General features: G+C 40.6%; 1 protein-coding gene across 1 annotated transcript; it reads left to right on the plus strand.

Moving 5' to 3' along the window:
* LOC134059550 (Fc receptor-like protein 5) lies at positions 1-20740 on the plus strand. The gene is made up of 11 exons (XM_062515995.1): positions 1-53; positions 860-895; positions 1238-1516; positions 1831-2124; positions 2372-2635; positions 7690-7935; positions 8335-8457; positions 8742-8816; positions 18019-18291; positions 19642-19908; positions 20451-20740. Exons 1-11 carry the CDS (start codon positions 23-25, stop codon positions 20738-20740), a joined length of 2178 nt encoding a protein of 725 aa, XP_062371979.1. The 5' UTR covers positions 1-22.
* Positions 20741-20960: the final 220 nt, after the last annotated feature.

The following is a 20960-nucleotide window of genomic DNA, read 5'->3' on the forward strand; positions in this document are numbered from 1 at the left end:
AGACACAGACACAGGGCATAACATGGGTGCCAGTGAGGTGATTCTGCTGATCTGTAAGTGAAACACATCTTTCTATCTATCTATCTATCTATCTATCTATCTATCTATCTATCTATCTATCTGTCTGTCTGTCTGTCTGTCTGTCTATACTGTATATAGATATATCTGTCTGTGTCTGTCGCAAATAGAGGAACTATGCAGGTTTGTCTATTTCTTTCCTGTTTTCTTGTTGTATGCTTGCAGGTTTCTCTGCAGAGCTTCTCCCTACAGCTTTAGTGTGTATTTTACAGTACAACACTCCTCATTCGGTCAGTCTGCGAATTTTTCTGTTTGTCATGTCACCGACCCGGTGGCACAAACTTGCAAGCGTGGTTTTTCCACTCACAGGCGATAGGGGGGAGTGAGACACGCCATCATTCACTACAAAATACATAAAAAAAAAACACATTTCAATGACTCCAAAACTGGTGGTAAATTAAGCTAAAAAAAAAAATATTCACCTATAATGCATGATTGATCGCAGATGCAAACTGTGGCTCAAGAAGATGAATTTTACTCGCTTCACAGAGTAAGACAATTAGAATTTTCCAAGTGTGTTCATGATTATGTTTTGCTATATCAAATTTCTGACAATATTGTAGATCAGCAAAACACGTGTGAGTTCATACTGTATACAGATTTGTTCCAGTAGCAGACTTGGTACACAGTGAGCAATTACGTAGTTTTTGGTACCTTAGGAGCCGAGGTTACCCTTACGTTTTCTGAACTCTCTTTCACTGTTTCTCTTTCTCTCTCTCTCTCTCTTTCTCTCTCATTCTCTCTCCTTCTCTCTACCTCTTACTCTCTCTCTCTCTCACAGTCCTGATTCCATGCATCACCACTGAAGAAACAGAAGGTGAAATGACAATACAGTGCTATGAGTGCTTTTGTCTTTCGGTGATACACAACCCCTTTATTTACCATCCAGGCTGTTTTTAGAATTGTTTTACTTTACATTTGTGGACGTATTTACCAAGGATCGTAAGAACTGTAGGTCAACAGAATGTTATTATAACTTAGCTAGCATGTTTGAGACACTGAATTACACACGTTTTGTGTTATTTATGGCAGACAGTAAAATATTGCTAAATGGAAATGTAGCAATTTATTTACTATTAAAAAGTAAAACTTCATTTACTATAAAAATCATTTACTAGCACTTAATTTACTACACTCAGAGAATGTTGTTTTTATGCAGTGTCTCCTAAAGCTGTTGTCACTCGGCTGTCCGACTGGACAGACGCCTTCAGTGGCGAGACAGTCACCCTTAGATGTGGCATACGTGGAGGAGAGCCCTCAGACTGGCTGTACAGCTTTTATAAGAATGGGGAGTATCTAAAGCATGTGAGCTCTGGGCCAGAATTCCAAATCAAATGGGTCGATGAGTCCCACAACGGTGACTACAGCTGCAGAGCAACACGCAACAGAGACTCACAAGGATCAGAGATCAGTGAAGCCATCCGAATTACAGTGTCTGGTGAGTGAATGAAAGAGTTAGTCTAATGCTAAATGAGGGCTCTGTCGAAGCCAAATACCACTGATGCACAATACGAAGTCTCTGACACTGCTGATGCACACCTGGTTTTGCACTGTGTAACTAATTGGGCCATGACATTGCTCTATGCAATTAATGTTACTCAAGTACTGTAGGAGTATGACCACTTTTGTTGGTTTTAGTTAGACGAGTTGAATAGATCCTTAGTGATAAATTGGAAGCCATGTGGGGAATCTATATTGAGTTACTTTCAGAAAGCTATTACTATAGCAATCAATTATCCTTGTTTCAAACAGCAATACCAATGCCAGTTCTTAGAGGACCTCCACAGATCTGGCGGACTGAAGGCGACTCAGTGACTCTGAGCTGTGAGGTTACAGGCTCCACTACAGGCTGGAGATTCCACTGGTTCATGGCTGTTCCTGACAGCTCCGCGTGGTCACAAATATCAGACAGCAGAGAAGCTGGAGGCAATTACACTCTCAGCCATGTTGCTCTTAAACACACTGGAGTTTATGCATGCAAAGCAGTGAGAGGAGAGCCGCCCTATCACACAGGGTTCAGCCGACCTCAGTCTCTCTGGGTCACAAGTGAGTAGACTCTTAACTGCTGCTAAAGTTTTAGCCTATATCAATGGACCTGACTACTGATTGCTGCTTTTTGTTTGTATTGTATGTGTGCTTGATTGTATGATTGTATATTTGTGTTGACTATCAGCTGTGCACCAAATTGCCCCTTGGGGACATTAAAGATAATCTAATCTAATCTAATCTAATCTAATCTAATGTGTTTCAAAATAGACACTGTGTCACATGCCATTTTCTCTTTATGTTTTAGGCTTTTCTTCTTTATCATCTGTGGTTGTCAGTCCCAATAAAACACAGCATTTCACGTCTGAGTCTCTTTCCCTGGGCTGTGTGGAGCAGAGTGGGAGTTTTAGTGAATGGAGATTGAGATGGTCCTCAGGTAAGATGGATCGTGAGGTGTGTGCAGGATCCACCTGCCGCATCAGCTCAGCAACTCAGACCGACAGTGGTGTTTACTGGTGTCAGTCTGCATCTGGAGAGCGAAGTAGTCCTGTCAACATCACTGTACTGACAGGTGAGTGAATCTTCACAAGACCGTCTGTGAAATCGTCTTTTTCTAGGAGGCCCAGGCTCCATAAACAGGGAAGGAAAGTGAGGGCAGAATATTCTCTAAACAAAGACAAAGCTCTATGTGGAGTTTCTTCGGTACAGTAATTTTGTGTGTATTAGCAGCATTGTGTATAAGCCACAGGACAGTGTTTTATGCAAGTTAAAAAAAATAGCACCATATTAATACCATATTAATTGCCCTGTGTATTAACCTCAGCTGGAGATATTTTGCAAAGTCAATGTCAGGAAAATCTTCCCAATATTATGACACAAGAACCACAGACAAGTAGTATAATTTTCAGTATACTCTGGCGCCAAGAGGAGAGACATAGAGAGGACTTGCTTTACCTCTCCGAAACAGTCTCTGAGCTCTTGGACGCAAAGAGGCTCTTTTATTAAAGAAAAGCAGAGAGCAAAACAAGTCAGCATGACCTTGGTCGAAACCTCCCTAAAATCCTCCTCTCGCTCATGTCCAGTTTCTTATCTGCAGGTGCATAGCGTTCCTGTGAGGTTCCCATGTGAAACTGTGAATAGCAACTTTGAACACACATATGAAAGTGTGGATTATAACTTTGACGCACACAAATGAAGTTCATAATGATAAATATATTAATTTCTTTGTCATTTCCCTCCTGTTTATCATTAATAAACTTCACAATCATTTGTTCCATTGCTACATACTGTAGATTCAACCATAAATCAAATCAAAGCGTGTAGTAATTATTACCAACTCGAATAGCAAGTTTCAAACCTTTTGATGGAAGCGAAAACCTTACCGGAAAACCTCAGTCATGATTGATCTTAATTTGAGGAGAAAACCGTTGAAGGAAAAATTCTTCCATTACCCTGCTATAGCAGCGGCACTTGTTTACACAAGCAAAAGGAGAAAAACTCACCTTCTACTACACATATGTTTTTCCCAGCCCCATATTATCACAACAATCAAGCAAGCAAATTCACATCAACATTTTGATGGGCTATATGCAATGAGGGCTAGTCCTCAAATAATCAAAGCTTAATTCTACAAAATGTAGGGCTACATTCTAAACTTCACTGATAACACCTGTAGAGAGGCAAACTCCCCACCGGCACAGAACCATCTCTGAAAAAAAAAACACAGTGGGAATCTTGTTCTAGGTTTAACAGTGGCATACAGTAAGGGGTCAATGTTACACTACACTTTATGTACTTCAAAGGGTGTGTCCCTGCACAAGGTTCACAGATCATGTTAATACCATTTTTATGTATTGTCATGTGGGATGAATTATAAGTCATCTTTGCCAGACTTCCCTTCACCTATACACAAGCTCTGTCCATGAGGAATTGTACGGCTGTTAAATGGGAATGATAAACAGATATTGGCATCAGAGAACACACATGGCAATCAGACACATTATTCAAATCAGCCAGCATTTGAGCATAACGATACCATGAATTTAAGTGATACACATGTGTGATGTAGGTATGCACATCCTCTGACAAAATCAATGTCTTTTTTCCGGCTTCCTTTGTCTTTCAAGAAAAAAGTCTTTGATCAGTCCTTAACAAAATTGTCAGCAAGGTGAGAGTGATAGCCGCTCCCAGGACCATCCTCCACACTAAAAGTCTGTTATCTCAAGGCATCGTCACTAAGCTTAGGAGGATCCAAAATCTTCACCGACGTTGAGACGACTAGATTCTAAACCTCTAATCCCCTTTGGAGTCGGGCTTCCCCTCCTCAGCGGTTGACTGGAACCTTACAGTGAGAGAGATGCGTCCAGCGGTCCGGCCCTCCACCTTCACTGCAGTGGGTGTAGATAGGATGATTCGGTGGGGTCCTTCCCAACGCGAGTCAGACCAGCACTTTTTCTTTATGACTGATGAACACCCAATCGTCTGGTTTCACTCTGGGATCCTGTGGAAAAACAGAGAGAGAGGGAGCAGTATCCGTGTCCACATATTCCTTTGAACACAGTGTTTTAATTAGTTGTTCCACTACTCCTACATCAATACAGTACATATGATGCACTGATAACAAACATTTTGTGAGTAGTTTGTAAATCTATACGTTATACTGTTTGTCTACTAGTTCACACATCCCTCCTGTTGAGACATGGCTCTGCCCATGACTCAAAATTGCTACCCATTTGTACATTGATTTCAGCAATGTAAGACACAGCAAAGGCATATTGGCTGTCTGTGTATATTGTCACTTTCTTTTTGGCAAAAAGCTCACATGCTACCTGTGCAGAGCATGTGGCAGACAAAAGTTTAACTTCTAATTTAGCAGTTAGTCACTGCATAAGCTGCTTTGTTTACACCATATTTAATGTGTGGTTGTGATAACAATACTGTCATACGAGATAAGAATGTCATGTTAGTTTGTAACAGCAGTAGGGAGACGGCATGTGGGATTTTCTAAATATGTAGGCTATCACTTTCTTAGTTATTTAAACACACATCAGCTCTAGTCTAAACATTCCTCACACATTTCTAGCTCTTCTCCTTCTCCACTTACTTCTCCTTCTCCACTTACTTAGTCACTTAGTCACTATCGTATCTTTGTTCTTTCTCATCTTTGGTGGCGCAGTCACGAGACCAATGCCCGCGACCCTCACATCTGAAACAGTTGTTGCTATCATCATCTTCATTTTCATAATCTCTCTGTTCTGACCCATTTCTGCCTTGTAACGCCATCACAAATGCTTCCCCTACTTTCTCTGAGTCTTTCTTTTCTCTTACTTTCTTTTTATTTTTCACTGTTTTCTCTGCATGTTTAGCATGTTCCATAAAATCTGGCAGTTCTGCTGTTTTGAAAATAACAAAATGTTTCTCTATCCACCCTTTTATCTCTGGTCTGAAACTTTGGAGTAATGCTTGTTTTAATTGCTGTCCATGAATTATCTTATCTTCTGCACTCCCTGACTTCAGGCCGTTATAGGCTTTAAACACTTTTTCAAATCTGTCTCTAAACTCCCAAACATCTTCATCATCTTTCTGTGTGGTGGCGTGTATTTTGGTGTATTTGCAATGTTTTTTAAACACGTCTTTACATTTATTCTCTAGGCTTTGGACTTGTTGATTTAAATCCAGAGAACCAGGCGCATACGCTGTACCAGCCTGATGGGCTACAAAGCTATTTTTAACACGGCTCCAATCAGAGCCCATTTTAAAGCGGAACATCCTTTCGACCTCGAAACCATTCAGGTACACCGCTATTATGTTTTTCATTTCGTCGCAAAATTCTTCAATTTGGGCTTTATGAGATGGAATTCCCTCCACTGCTTTTTTGTACGTCGTCCTGTGTCCATGTCCTATAGACATACATTAACCGTGGATTATTTTGACCCTCAGCCACGTCTGGCTTAAATGTTGGATTGGGCAGTTCTACCATTGGAAATGCCTCCACCGGAGGCGGCGGTGGGGGCCAATTTGGAGTTTTACCGTAATCATCATCATCGTCATACAGGTGCACTTCTGCATGGCATGATGATAACTTTGGTTTTAGTTTGCAAATTCGAATTTATTTTTCCATCGTAATAGCCAATTTTCAGTTCCTGGATGGACTCTAGCTATGAATTTGGCATCGCCTTTCAAAAGTTGTTCTTTATCTTGAGTATTCCCCATTTTGCACAAATAAGAGATTGTTCTGTGTCGTCCTCTTAGGGCGAACAACAAGCCTGGGAAGCGAGCTTCTAGACCTTAGTCCGGCTTCCCCTGGGTGTTTTATCTCTCACAGGCTCTGTTGTTCGTTTTAACTCACAGACAATCCCTTCACACACACACTTCTCAGTCACACTCCTTCTTTCCCTCTATTATCAATATAGTGGACTCGAACCCCTATTTGATAGTTCAGGCGGGACTCTAACCCCCTATTTTTAAGGTGGGACTCGAACCCCCTATTTTTAAGGTGGGACTCGAACCCCCTATTTTTAAGGTGGGACTCGAACCCCCTATTTTTAAGGTGGGACTCGAACCCCCATTTTTAGATAAACCTCAAGCGGGACTCGAACCCCCCTGGAAAGTTTATCTTCTATACAGCTGTATTAAGAGAACGGCAACTTAATGCGACTTTTCCCTTGGGAACGGCAACTTAATGCGACTTTTCCCTTTTCTAGAAAAATAGTCCAAGACTATTAGGCCTATGAAATTATACTCACACTGTTATGGTTCTGCTCTGTAGTTCGGAAGTCGTCAATCCAGTCTAGGAGCTGGTCGCCGTCGGCTGGCCTGCACGGAATTCACCGTAAGGGGCTTTTCCACGGTTGTAGTCCGCGGGCTGCTGCAGTCTTCAACTTCCGACGATCAGTTCCAGAGAGGATATATTGACAACCGGCTTCGAAGGACCAAAGAATGTCAGGAAAATCTTCCCAATATTATGACACAAGAACCACAGACAAGTAGTATAATTTTCAGTATACTCTGGCGCCAAGAGGAGAGACATAGAGAGGACTTGCTTTACCTCTCCGAAACAGTCTCTGAGCTCTTGGACGCAAAGAGGCTCTTTTATTAAAGAAAAGCAGAGAGCAAAACAAGTCAGCATGACCTTGGTCGAAACCTCCCTAAAATCCTCCTCTCGCTCATGTCCAGTTTCTTATCTGCAGGTGCATAGCGTTCCTGTGAGGTTCCCATGTGAAACTGTGAATAGCAACTTTGAACACACATATGAAAGTGTGGATTATAACTTTGACGCACACAAATGAAGTTCATAATGATAAATATATTAATTTCTTTGTCAGTCAATGTATAAGCCGTGGCTAATAGTTGGGAAATTACGGTAATACTGAAGGGGTGAGGGGTGAGATACCTCTCTGGTTTGTTTTATTTGGTCTTTGGTTAAAATACATTGTTTTGGACAAAAGTGTCTGCTAATAATTGTATACAAACATACTACTTCCGGTTACCGCTTCCTATAGGTGTTACACCACTCATTTGCTGAACCAATGAGAACTGGAACAAATACTAAGACATTGTCACATTTGACAGTACATATAAGAAGGAAATGCCAGCAATGTCTTGTGTCACCATTGTGCTGTATAGATGGTGATGTGATCCTGGAGAGTCCTGCCCATCCTGTGACTGAGGGAGATCCCCTGACTCTGCGCTGTAGATATCGCTACCAGCCATCACACATCAGTGCTGACTTCTATAAAGATGGGACACTCCTGCAGACCTCCAAGACAGGAGAGATGACCATCCCTGCAGTCTCAAAGTCACATGAAGGCCTCTATAAGTGCAGCAACCCTGAGAAAGGAGAGTCACCAGAGAGCTGGATCACCGTAAAGGGTAAATCCCATTAATAACTCAAATCATCACATTAAAACACTAAAGCATTTTTCTTTTCGCATGCACGCTATTTGTTTATACAGCAAATAACGACGTCCACAGAAAAGGTAGAGTATGATGCATGATTTTATGAAAGTATGTTGTATTGCAACATCAAAGTAAATCAAATATGTCTCATTCCATTGAGCTACAGATACGCTACCCGATATTGTAAATTACGTAGTGCAGTTATGGCCGATAGAGGGCCGCGAAGCGAATGCAGAAGTCCCGTTCACCTTGTTACGAGTTGATGAACCACTGGAGTGATTTTGGAAACATTCTTCTAAGGTTCAAAAATCTCTTTAATGTTGCTTTAATAACCAAAGTTATTCACAACCAATGGAAATGTTTGTGTCTCAGTCTTATTGAAGCCAGCTCCATTTTCCTCTCTGCTGCTTCCAATGGGCTGTGCTGGTGGACTGGTGATCATGCTTGTCCTCATCATCATTCTGTTCCTGCTGTATCGTTTTAAAAAACTGAAAGGTAGGAGCCCTGCAACCATTCAGCCGCTCCATTAAAGTAACCTAGCAAAACTGAGCTCAAGCGTCGACCTTTGTTTTATGTCATCAGGTGTGGGTATACAGACGACACCACAGTAAGTGTGCATCTCCAGAAGTTTTTGTTTTAAAGTATCCATTGCTGAGACTGTTGACATAAGTGAAGTTAAGTAATCCAGCAGAAACAACAAACAGATTACCCTTCAGATGGAGAGAGAAGATTTGATTTGCATTCATGAAGTTTCATCACAGATCTCTGTCGTCCTCTAGTGGTCAACAGCGGGAAAGTACCAATTCTAGATCACACCAGGACCAGAGTCAGCCTGGAGGAAGTGATGGGGCCCAGTCAGTATATATGCCACTGCAAAGAGGTCAGGCAGCTGATATAAACTTTAAGGATATAAATATTATCGGTAACACTTTATATTAAGACACACATATTCACCATTAGTTAGCTGCTTACTAACATGTCTATTAGTAGCATATTAGCCATTTGTTAGTCATTATAAGTCACTAATCAATACCTTATTTTGCAAGACCTTATTCTACCCTTACTAGACCCTTAATTAAGAATGTCCCCTATGTAAGCTCCTAATTACCCCTTATTCATAGTTATTAAATAAGTTGTTCCATATGAATTATGACCTAAATATGCATGACTCAGTATGGGGCTTGTAAGGTGGTAGTACCACAAGAACAGTTATTCACCCCTAATAATACTTATCAAAGATGGTCTATTTGAATGGAATTAGACACTAAACCACCAGTGCTAATAGTGTACAAATAACTCATAATTAAGTCTTTGTAATGCCAAATATGTTCCCTATTCTGAAGTTGGGTCATTGTTCACATCTAATTCACAATTAATTTGGCACTTATTAACCCCCATGTGTTCCCTAAACTAAAGTTGCATCCTATTCACACTTATTAACTGTATTAGCACGCAGTAGGCTACACAACAAGCAGACAGCCAAGTTAGCACAAATAAAAAGAATATCTCTTTCATACTGAATAGGAGATAGTGAGAAAGGCAAACCTGGATACATTTGTATGCTAACTTTCTTGGCTCCTGAGTAATCAAAAGTCTCAACCTCAAAACATTTTTTTTAAAGTATAGGGTCACATGGTAAAAAAGACATCCATTGTGAATCAATCTATAGCTCTGCTGTTTGAGGTCACAGACTCAGAATGAGAAAATTTGATTCAACAAAGACCTATAGTTAACAGGCAGCTAACACTAACAGAGACTCACTATCAGTTATGCCCCATTCAGTTAGTGTTAGTTGTTGGTTTCCTATTTGGTCTACTGTATGCTGTATAAAATGTTCTGTTCTTTCCCCTACGGACAGCACTTTACTCTTGGATTGGATCACACCAGAGTTCTCCTTTAGTGTGACACAGTACAGTGTCAAATTAATTGTGAATTAATTGTGAACAAAGATCCAACTTTAGAATAGGGAACATATTTGGCATTACAAAGACTTAATTATTAATTATTTGTACACTATTAGCACTTGTGGTTTAGTGTCTAGTTCAATTTGAATAGACCATCTTTGATAAGTATTATCAGGGGTGAATAACTGTTCTTGTGGTACTACCACCTTACAAGCCCCATACTGAGCCATGCATATTTAAGTCATAATTCATATGCAACAACTTACTTAATAAGTATGAATAAGGGGTAATTAGGAGTTTACATAGGGGGAATTCTTAATTAAGAGTCTAGTAAGGGTAGAATAAGGTCTTGCAGAATAAGGTATTATTTAATTACTTATAATGACTAACAAATGGCTAATATGCTACTAATACACATGTTAGTAAGCAGCTAACTAATGGTGAATATGTGTGTCTTAATATAAAGTGTTACCCAACCAAGTAAGTTGTTACTAGAAATGGTATTAGATGATGTATGATTTTTTAAACATTTGGTTTGAAAATGTTTTACATTGTTATGTTTAAATTACAGGAGATACAAACATATATGAATCTTTGAAAATGGCACACTAACAGTGGATGGTGAGATATGCATAATATCACGCACAACATGTTTACAGTATTACCACGATCATGGCAACCTGACAGGGACAACAAGAAGACAGACTTTCCAAGCCACACTCCGTCTCTGGACAATCGCATTCCCACGCATAGTGTCTATTTATTGCAAATGTGCATTGTGTATTTATTCTTATACTGTACATAACCTTATTCTACTGTCCTTAATTATATCATTACTGTATTTTCATTATTTTGATGTTTTTGTTGAGTGTTGCACTAAAGAGCAAGGATTAACTGGAGTCAAAATCCTTGTTTGTTTACGCAAACCTGTAAAGCTGATTCATTCTGATTCTGACCATGGCAATATTCTTAAACATGTTTTGGGAGGTTTGGAAGGTTGCAGTTACAGGATGAGACACACCCCTCAAACCATCGCTTCTCCTTGCTTCTATCTGGCAGGCAGTATTGGGCCTTAAAGGGATAATCCGGAGTGAAATGCACTTTAGATAAATTTTTCGGACTATTGGGAGTACATACGTTGAGTTGACACCAAAATCATGTCATTCGGATGTATTTTGAGAGAGTTCGAGCTCACCGTTTTTAGCCAAAACTCGTTAGCCTGGAAGTGACGCGGGCATGTCCTTTCGCCGCTACAAAACGCTATTTTTATACCTCTTCTACTGTTCCAAACAACACTACACTTACGTGGTAGTGAGTAGAGGATCCCTAAAGCCAAACCGAAGTATCCCCACGTCTTTATGTGGTCGGATAGAGTCCAGAATGAATTTAACCGAGTCCGTACCTTTCCGGAAATGTTAATAAAGTGTTGTTAAAGCGTTGTCAGCTGCAGCTGCGACATTTCCGGAGAGGTACTGACTCGATTAAATTTATTCTGGACTCTCTATCCAACCACATAAAGACGTGGGGATACTTCGGTTTGGCTTTAGGGACCCTCTACTCACTACCACGTAAGTGTAGTGTTGTTTGGAACAGTAGAAGAGGTATAAAAATAGCTTTTGTAGCGGCGAAAGACATGCCCGCGTCACTTCCAGGCTAACGAGTTTTGGCTAAAAACGGTGAGCTCGAACTTTCTCAAAATACATCCGAATGACATGATTTTGGTGTCAACGTATGTACACCCAATAGTCCGAAAAATTTATCTAAAGTGCATTTCACTCCGGATTATCCCTTTAAAGGCCAGTTCAAACCGAAGATTCACGACGGTTTGAGACGGTTTCGGAGAGCAGTTGCGGCAGTGTGAATCAAAAGTTGCAAGCAGTTGCAAGCAGTTGAAAGCCGTTGCTAAACATTCAACATGTCAAATCTTAGTTGCAGAGTTTTAGAACGTTGCTGGTTTTTAGAATGTTGCAGCTCGTCTCGTCGCGGATCTTGTGTTTGAACTGGCCTTTTAGAGCACACGCCTCTGCAGGAGAGTTTTTATCCCCAGGGCCATCGCAGAATTGAACAATCATGCCTGGATGAAGTCTACTACAACTTCACCTTACATGTTTCTCCGGATACCTCACCTACAGTATTTAACCTTTAGATCATCTTTAGATATTTTCCCAAACCTCTCCATTCAGTTCAGTTCAGTTTTTGATCTGTAGCCTACGTGATGTCGTTGTGAAATTAGTAAAAAATAAAACCGCACGAACACAACAGGTCGTATGTGTGCGCTAACATCCATGCGCTCCTCTAGTTGTTAAAACATCACAAATCATAACTAGTCATCATGAATACTTTCATCCTGAGCTTGTGATTATGATATACAGTATGGAGGGTAAAGCGGAACATTAACAAAAGAGAATAAGACTGGCCAAACTGTCACATATCTTTACATCTTAACTGAAGGCGAGAAGGCAGTTTCACACGGCACAACCACATATAGTGTCTACCACATCCTGTTTCGGATCTTGTCTTTGCTGGACAGGGCAAGATACAAATAATAAAAGAATATCCAACTTTAAGCATTGCGTTTTATTGTGTCTTTGTTCGTGTTAGTGTTAGTATTATGTACATTACTGCATAATATTGTAACAAACTCGGCTCGAGTCGCCACAAAATTAAAGAAATTCGTTCATTAAACACACATTCAAACTTATACTATAATACTGTGATTTATTTAAGTGCTTCGTGAGAGTGAGTAAGTGGAAAAAGAGAGAGAGAGAGAATAAGCCCGCAGGCCAGAGTCATTGTCCAAAACCGCGGATGCGGCACAAGAAATACAGGGAAAGACGCGCCTAAAGCGCTTCGTTTAGTCCATTAAACAAAAAAGGTTCACGAAAAATTCAGGATCTTCAATCGGTCCACCAACACGACAATAATCCATGGCAAAAATAATCCATCAATCGAAATGCTTGAGCAAAACAGTCTCTTAAACTCCCGCAAGCAAAAATGGAGAAAAAAAAGATCGCTCTCACCTCCTTGAAACAGTTGAAAATGGATCCGCGGAAAAACAGATGATTATTCCAACGTCGGGCGTAAAAGTAGAGACGGTAGAATTCTCTTAATGTGTCGGACACGATCAGGAGGATATCAGAAAGCAGCCGGCCTTCTACCTCTTGTTCTCCCATTCATTCATACATTCGTGCCCCCATTATCTTCCGCGTCCCGTTCAAAAGGCAACATGTGATTCTATCCCGAGCGCAGCCATAGGGCCCGACAGAAAAGTGGGTGCGGGTGACAGAAGAAAGTGTGAGTGACAGCTCCGGACCCTATCTGCTCAGTGCTTGCCCTGAATCACTGCCCTACGCCCATAATAAGCAAGATAGATAGAGGAAAAAAAATAACTCAATAGTACCTGGCCAGGCTTTTTAAAGACATATACTAATTATTAAGCAACATGATTCTTTTACAAAAATGACAATAAGAATAGCAAATCTTGTCTGCTTTGCAATGAAAATATCATCAGATCATTTTAAAAACTAATATGACCATTTATGTGGCGGATGCTACAATATGATGCACTGGAGATCTAACTGTGGTCTGAGAATGTAAACTGATGGGATGAAAAGTCATGTTCTGCCACTTATTTCTTATAACGCTACTTCTCTCAAATGAAGTTTGAAGAAACTGTTGTGGCTTGACACAACACACAGTCAGGATTCAGACATGCAGTCAAGTTGGATATTTTAATTAACTAACTATGTGTCAGCATGATTTCTCACATAATAGCATCAGTCAGTATTGTATTCTGACCAACATTACAGGGGCTTGAACTTGTAGTGTTAAGTCTGAGACTGGAAGCTATAAGTCAAAATGGCATGAGTGGTACTGTAGTGAAAGACCTGAGACACAGTTGGGGGCTCATGTAGTCTGCTAATCACACAAGAGGTATCGTGTCAAATGGTCGCTGAGCCCTCTTTATTCAAACATATAGTGCTAAAAAAAAGCGTCTTAAAAATACAGCACACTAGTGGCAGATGCAAAAAAAAAACATATAACATACAAAATATGTACGAACACAAAACAGACATTTATCACTTTATTCAGCAAGAGCACAAGAGAGTTGTATGTTCTCGGAATGCATCTATAAATAGGGCAACCAGAGACAACATTTCAGAAGCAGGACGTTATTTAGACACGGAGAGGACAGCATGGGACAACATCAACTTTTTCTGCTGCTCTGTAAGTCTGACACACATCTTTTTATTTATGTATTTGTATTATGTAGAAATACACATGTTCACATACATGTATAGAGTGTTTGTCTTTTAGTTTAAGGCTTTGCCCTGATAGTGATATATTATATATATATATATATATATACTGTATATATAAAAAATCTATTGTTTAGATGACTGGCATGACTTCACACAACATGTGTAGATGTCATCAGTGGAATCTCTCACTAACAGAAATATTCATGCTTGAGTGAGAATCATGTGTCTCTACAGCTCACTTCTATTGAGAATGTATTATGAATTGGGAAGTTGTGAGCTAAGATGGCATAGATCAAAGTCGTGTGAAACATGAATGAGGAAGAAAGCCGTCAACTGATATGATGAACTTTTCAATGACCAGTGGTAGAGGCTGTCTTGAATTGCCCTACTGTGCATGTGACAGAATGTTTACATGCATGATTACTTTTGAAATAGGTGAACACTTTGGTTTCATGGGTTTGTGTTTAGTTGCACCCTGACCTACTGTAGGTGACCATGGTTGGTTGGTGGCAGATGGCAGCCTTAAAGGCACATAAAGGCCTTAACATAACATTTCCAAAATCCTTTTAATAGCACTTATCCTCAAAATATGACACACGGCACTTCTGTCATTGTCTGAGCGGCCCTCTCAAGACGATTACTGACCTAGCAATAGTTTCAGGTAAAGGCCTGAAATGTCAGCTCTTCTTGCTGTGCGTCGCCAAAAATCCGAACCTTTAAGTGAGTAAATCCGTAGGTCCGCTGCATACACACCGAGACTCTCTTTCTCACTTTTCTCTTGAGCCTCCTCTACGAAATCATGATGGCTGAAGCGGAGCTGCAGTGCCTTACTAAGTGTAATTTCAGAGCGATTTCAACCCAGAGTGTATTTCAACATGAAGAACACCCTCGAGAGATTACATTAATCGAAGGAGTACCGAGTTAGGGGTCTTATTTATACTACTGCAGAAGTGTGGTGGTATTTTGAGCATGATAAGTGGTTAAAAATGTTCCTTTTGGAAACGTTTCACAGTAATGTTCCTGGTGCTTGTCACTGTTTAATTAAGACATGCATTTCATTTGATGCTTTTACTCATAAAAACCTGCAGGTCATATACACAGCATGGTATTTAATTCAAACACACAGTCCATTTTGTAACATTCATGACATCACTGCACAGTGCAGATGTCAACACCCCTTTTTTAGAAGACCATAAAAAGATAGCATGTCACAGCTCAGTGTGTGTCAAAACTAAAGTAACAACCAGTATTGCATATATGCACATATGTGCAAATGTATATGCATTTGCACTACAAAACACATGTGCAACATTGTGTATGGTCAAAAAACAACACAATGTAAGCTTCATAAACACAGAAAAATAATTCAAAGGATACTTTGGTGTTCTTTAAACAGTCTCTCAATATGAGCTGGTTCACAGTCCTTCATTTATAGCCATGCAGATAGGCTGGAGGCTACAGTACATGCGCTGCCTGGATATCTGGGCGGCGGTGGTGCTGGATCAGCATCAGCATTTGTCGCCCGGATCAGGATCCAGGTTTGGCTAAAGATGTAGCAGTGCATCTTTGCCGGGGGATGGGTCTTTTTGAAGAGTGAACTGTTCCTGGTGATGATGGCATAAAGCTGTCACCATGGAGCCTTGCACACGTGTGGCTGTGAGTGGTTCTTTGCTATAGGGTGTTGTGAGTGTTCTGTTGACGTCACAGCAGTGTCACCTGGCTTGATGTTGGATGTTGCAGCATGTCACCTGTCATCAGAACAAGTTTTCATTTGGACTTTTACCTTTTTGTGTACCTCGCTGTCAGAACAAATGGAGATAGGACAGGCTGATGGTATTATGTTGTTGATGTAAAATTAGCTCAACTGGATTTTTTCCTATTATGCTGTAAAGTGTAGATCTGGACTCACGAAGGAAGATGTTGAGTTGTTGTTTCCATGGCATGCCTTGCATTGGGGCGATCAATTTTTCCAATAGTGTGCATTCAGTTTCGTGTGAAAAAGGAAAGTGTAATACCAATTATGTGATCAAACAAAAGGTGGCAACGGGCTGAGGCTCTCCCTAGCAGAGCAGGCACCGAATGACCAGGCCCAAGTCAAGAGCAGAGAGTGCAGAGACAAGAGAGCCTGCATTAGAGGCCATCGCCCACCAGAAGCGTACGCAGCGCGCCGCGCCACGGAAAAAAATGTAATTCCATTGTTTTCAATGGAGCATCGCCCACTGGAAACGTCTGCCGCGCAGCAGCCGCACAGAGATAGAAAACTATTCTAAAATCCTGCGCGGCAAGCCCAGACCACAGAACACCGCTGAACGCCGCTTCTGGTGGGCGCTGGGCGTTAGTCTTCTTATGGTGACACCCATTACTTCCAGCACCAATGGGCACACTCCATTCTCTGTAGATGTAAAGCAGACCAAAAGGGGGCAGAGCCCAAACATGCATTAGAACCGGTGCAACCCCAAGAATGACCAGCAACCCAGGAATATTCAGGTTGTTTTACGACTGCCGTGCAGCGAAGCTGTAGTTATGGGATGCGATGACATTAAGACGTCTTTTCTGGACATTCAATAGAATGTGTTGTTTTGGGTGTGATATAGGCGTCATTTGAAGACGTATGAAAGACTGAATTATTGAATATCCAGAAGACGTCCTCAAAGTAGCCAGAAGGAAAGTTTTTAAGACGTATTTCCTGGACGTTGAATAGATGTGTTTTTCAGGGTGTGATATAGGCGTCGCTTGAAGACGTCTGAAAGACTTCATTATTATTTTGGGCTTTTTATGCCTTTAATTGGACAGGACAGTAGAGAGTATGACAGGAAACGAGCAGGAGAAGAGAGTAGGGGTGGGATCCGGCGAGGACCACGGGGCGGGAATCGAACCCGGGTCGCCGGCGTGCGGTGCAGGTGCCCCAGCCAGTCGCGCCACGGCTGGGGCCTGAAAGACTTCATTATTAAACATCCAGAAGACGTCTGTCTGAGTAGTCAGAATGGCAAAACGTCTATTTGCAACTCATTTTGGCTGTATAGACGTCCCGAGTGGGGTCAAGCTGGACTATTGTCCCAATGTCATTTATTAACTGATTCTGGCTGTCAAATAGACGTCCAGATCACAGCCTGGACAGACCACTGTGATATCAAGTTAGACCAGTCTCCTTTCTAGAACAAGCCAGAGCTTCCCTGCCTCGCGTCGGCTGAGCCATGCATCGCCCAGACTTTAACAACCTGTGGATGGCGGGCGGTTGCGGTTTTGAAAAAAAGTTCAGCGGATGGATGGTGGACTGATGATGAGTTTTGTGCTGTTGCGGATCAAATAATAGCTCATCCGCGCATTTCAAGTGCACAGCTCTGTGTGTGTGTGTGTGTGTGTGTGTGTGTGTGTGTGTGTGTGTGTGTGTGTGTGTGTGTGTGTGTTTGTGTGTGTGTTGTGTGAATATGTGTGAGTGTGTTTTCACACGTGTGTGTGTGACAGAGAGAAAATACAGGTACAGAGTTTTTTTCGAGGCTATGGCAATGTACCCAAACAACCACCAGGTATCAGAAAATGTCAACCCGAAGACTCAAAGTTTAGATTACTGTATACATTATATGTGACCTTTTCTCAATTTCCTCTCCAAAGTTTCCCAGAGAGTTCTCTAAAAATGTACTGCTTTTCTGTCACTCTTCCCCTTTTAAAATCAGTCCTGAGTGCAGAAATCAACATTGGATCCACAGAAGGTATTTCTGCTTTTTGATACATTGATACACTTGCCTGACACACCCTGCCGATATATTGTTAGTGCTGTTTCACTGATATGAATGTATTGGGTGGACACTGTGCTGAATCTCACTTCCCTCTTAGCGCTTTGGATATCATGTTTTTTCTATGTCATCATTGTTTTTAAAATGCACCCACAGATTTCCCTACAGCTACAGTGGTGGTGGTGTCTCCTCAACCTCCACTCTATCCTGGAGATGTGGTCACTCTGAGGTGTGCTATAGCATATCACATCTCATACAAAGATTGGCATTATTACTGGTACAGAAATGGTAATGAAGATCTCAATATGAACAAAGAGACCATTAGCTTCAGATTCCCAGAGGAGGCAGGTCGGTATGAGTGTGCTGGAATGAGGAAGAATCATCCAGTGCAATCTTCCAGAAGTGCGCAGACTGATATTAAGTATGATGGTGAGTCAACATTTGACATTCACTTTTTTTCCCACCAAAAATACATTAAAATTTGGTTCAGTGTTCATATTATGTTCACTGCTTTTCCTCCCAGTTGTAACTGCTGAAAAATAATTGCGCTGTGGTTAGGATGTCACCAACATAATGTACCCTTGACTCTTAACAGAGACACATATCCCAAGGAATCTCGGTCTTTATGTAAAAACACAATGTTTGTTTTGTCCTTATACTGTAGATTACTTAACCCTATAATGCCTGACCCAATAAATAGTGGTCAGAAAATTCTATTTTTTAGAATCTGGAGTCTTTATTAGGCCCTAAACCAAAATGTAAAAAAAAAAAATGTAAAAAAATATTTGCAAATACGTTTTTCTGTTTGTATCATATTTGATACATTGGGCATTACACACACGTTGGTCAATAACAAGAACTTGGACATCTGTAAGATTTTTGGTCATCCATAACATCCAAATCTTTCTTTCTTCAAACAACTGCCTTTTTACATCCATTTCTTTCATTTTGCAATGAGATAACCAGGCAGAAGCGTTACTTTTAGTAGAACTTTTGTCGTCATGCTCTGTATTTGGAGTCCTATTTCTATTTTACACTTCATCATCTGTCTCTACATGGCCCTGTATGTCACTCCAATTGCCATCAAGGAATTTCAGAACATTTTCAGTAGAGAACTTTCTTTTATACCTCTTTAAATTAGCCATAACATGGATTTTTAGGAATTTTGAATACGGATTATGAATTATTTGTTGTAAATATCACATTATAATATGTAAATTGTGTAATTGATTCATTAAACACTGTATGGAAGACATAATACTCATAAAATGTCCAAAAAAAAAAAAAAAAAAGCCCCCATGACCACTGAGGGAATTACCTGCTGTATCAAATTTGATACTAACATTTTCTGCTCGATTTTACACCAAACTACATTTGAATTTTTTTTTTAAAAAAAAAATGTTTTTTGAACAAAGCAATATTTCATTTTAAAATATTGATACATATGTAAAGGTAAATCTCACCATAAAATCATCAAATTACCAATATCCTTGACCTTTGCATAACCATCAGGGTGCTAAGGAGATTCCACCATTTTGAATTGTAACAAACCACTTGTCAGAATTGTTATAATGCAAAAGGTATCCAACAGGGGGCAAAAGACAAGTAACAGATTGTATACTGTACAACTGGGTTTTATGCAAAGTTTATATCTCATGGTGATGCAATGGGTCTCAGAAATGCATGTATCAAATCTGATACGCACGGCACTATTAAATATCACTAAATATTTTTGCATTGTACTCCTAATTGTCATTTAGTCTGTCTTTACTCCCACAGCTCCCCCTACAGCTACAGTGGTGGTAGTGTTTCCTCAGAGTCCTTTTTACTCTGGAGAGAGAGTTACTCTGAAGTGTGACATAGCCAAGTACACAGACTGGGGTCCGTACTCCTGGTACAGAGACAACAGCCCACTTCCCAGTCAGGCCAGTGAGTTCATCACCATCACACTCCCACAAGAGGCGGGTCAGTACCAGTGCTCTGGACAGAGGAAGGATCGTCCTCATGTATCATCTTTAAGTGAGCATCATCACATTGGGTGCAAAGGTCAGTCAATTTTGGAATTCTACGTATTAATTTTACATTTAATGTGTATGGAAGCTAAGAAAGGAAAAGGAAATGACAGGGAGAATATGAATTGAGTGAGATTTAGAATGGTTTGTGTAACAGCATGAAGACTCAATGGGATGAATGAATGGAATTAGCTGTCTTTAAAGGTTAAAGGGGAATGGTGACTTTATGAGTTACCATGCAGAGTCAACTTTTGATACCATTTTACAGTCCATAGAATAGAGACATGATATTTAATAGTAATAGTGACTTTAAACAATTTGCGGTTTTAACATTTAGAAATGTATGTAGGAGTTTTCCTGTCGTCAAAATCCCCTAAAAGAAATTAAGCATCCAGTAAGTGCTGAGTATGAACCCAGAAGAAAGTGATTTTTCTGAAAGGATAAACTGTGACTGTGCAGCGCTATCTTCATTGCCACATTGTGACAGACCTGACATTGGCTAAAATGTGTTTATACATGAAACAATATGTACTACTGACTGTGTTTACATTCATTTCCAATAAACCAACCTTGAAGAAAAGCCAACTCCATCTATCAGATCAGATAGAGTGGCACCAGTGTTCACAGGAAACTCACTTAACCTGAGATGTGACATGGACAAGTCTACTGGATGGACATTCTACTGGTACAGAAACACACAGACCTCTGATCCTGTGGCCCTGACTGATGGAGACTCCTACAGCATCAGCTCTGTTAACGTCTCTGATGGAGGACAGTACTGGTGCAGAGCTGGGAGAGGAGACCCAGTCTACTACACACAGTACAGCAATGACGTGTGGGTTGTTATGTCTATGGGTTCACTTTAGATACCACTTTAGATGTTAGAGATAACACCGAGACACGTCTTCAGTTCAGTCACTCGTTTACTAAAGTACTTCTTGTAAAGCAGTACATTCATATTGTCACAATGACAGTGGCGGCGCAGCGCCAACTAGTGGACTGGATCCACATACCCAATGGTACATACATCACATCTCCTCCCCACTAAATGTTGTGCTTACATGAACATGAACGTAAACACATATA

The sequence above is a fragment of the Sardina pilchardus genome, chromosome 16 (genome assembly GCF_963854185.1).
Source record: "Sardina pilchardus chromosome 16, fSarPil1.1, whole genome shotgun sequence".
Taxonomy (NCBI): domain Eukaryota; kingdom Metazoa; phylum Chordata; class Actinopteri; order Clupeiformes; family Clupeidae; genus Sardina; species Sardina pilchardus.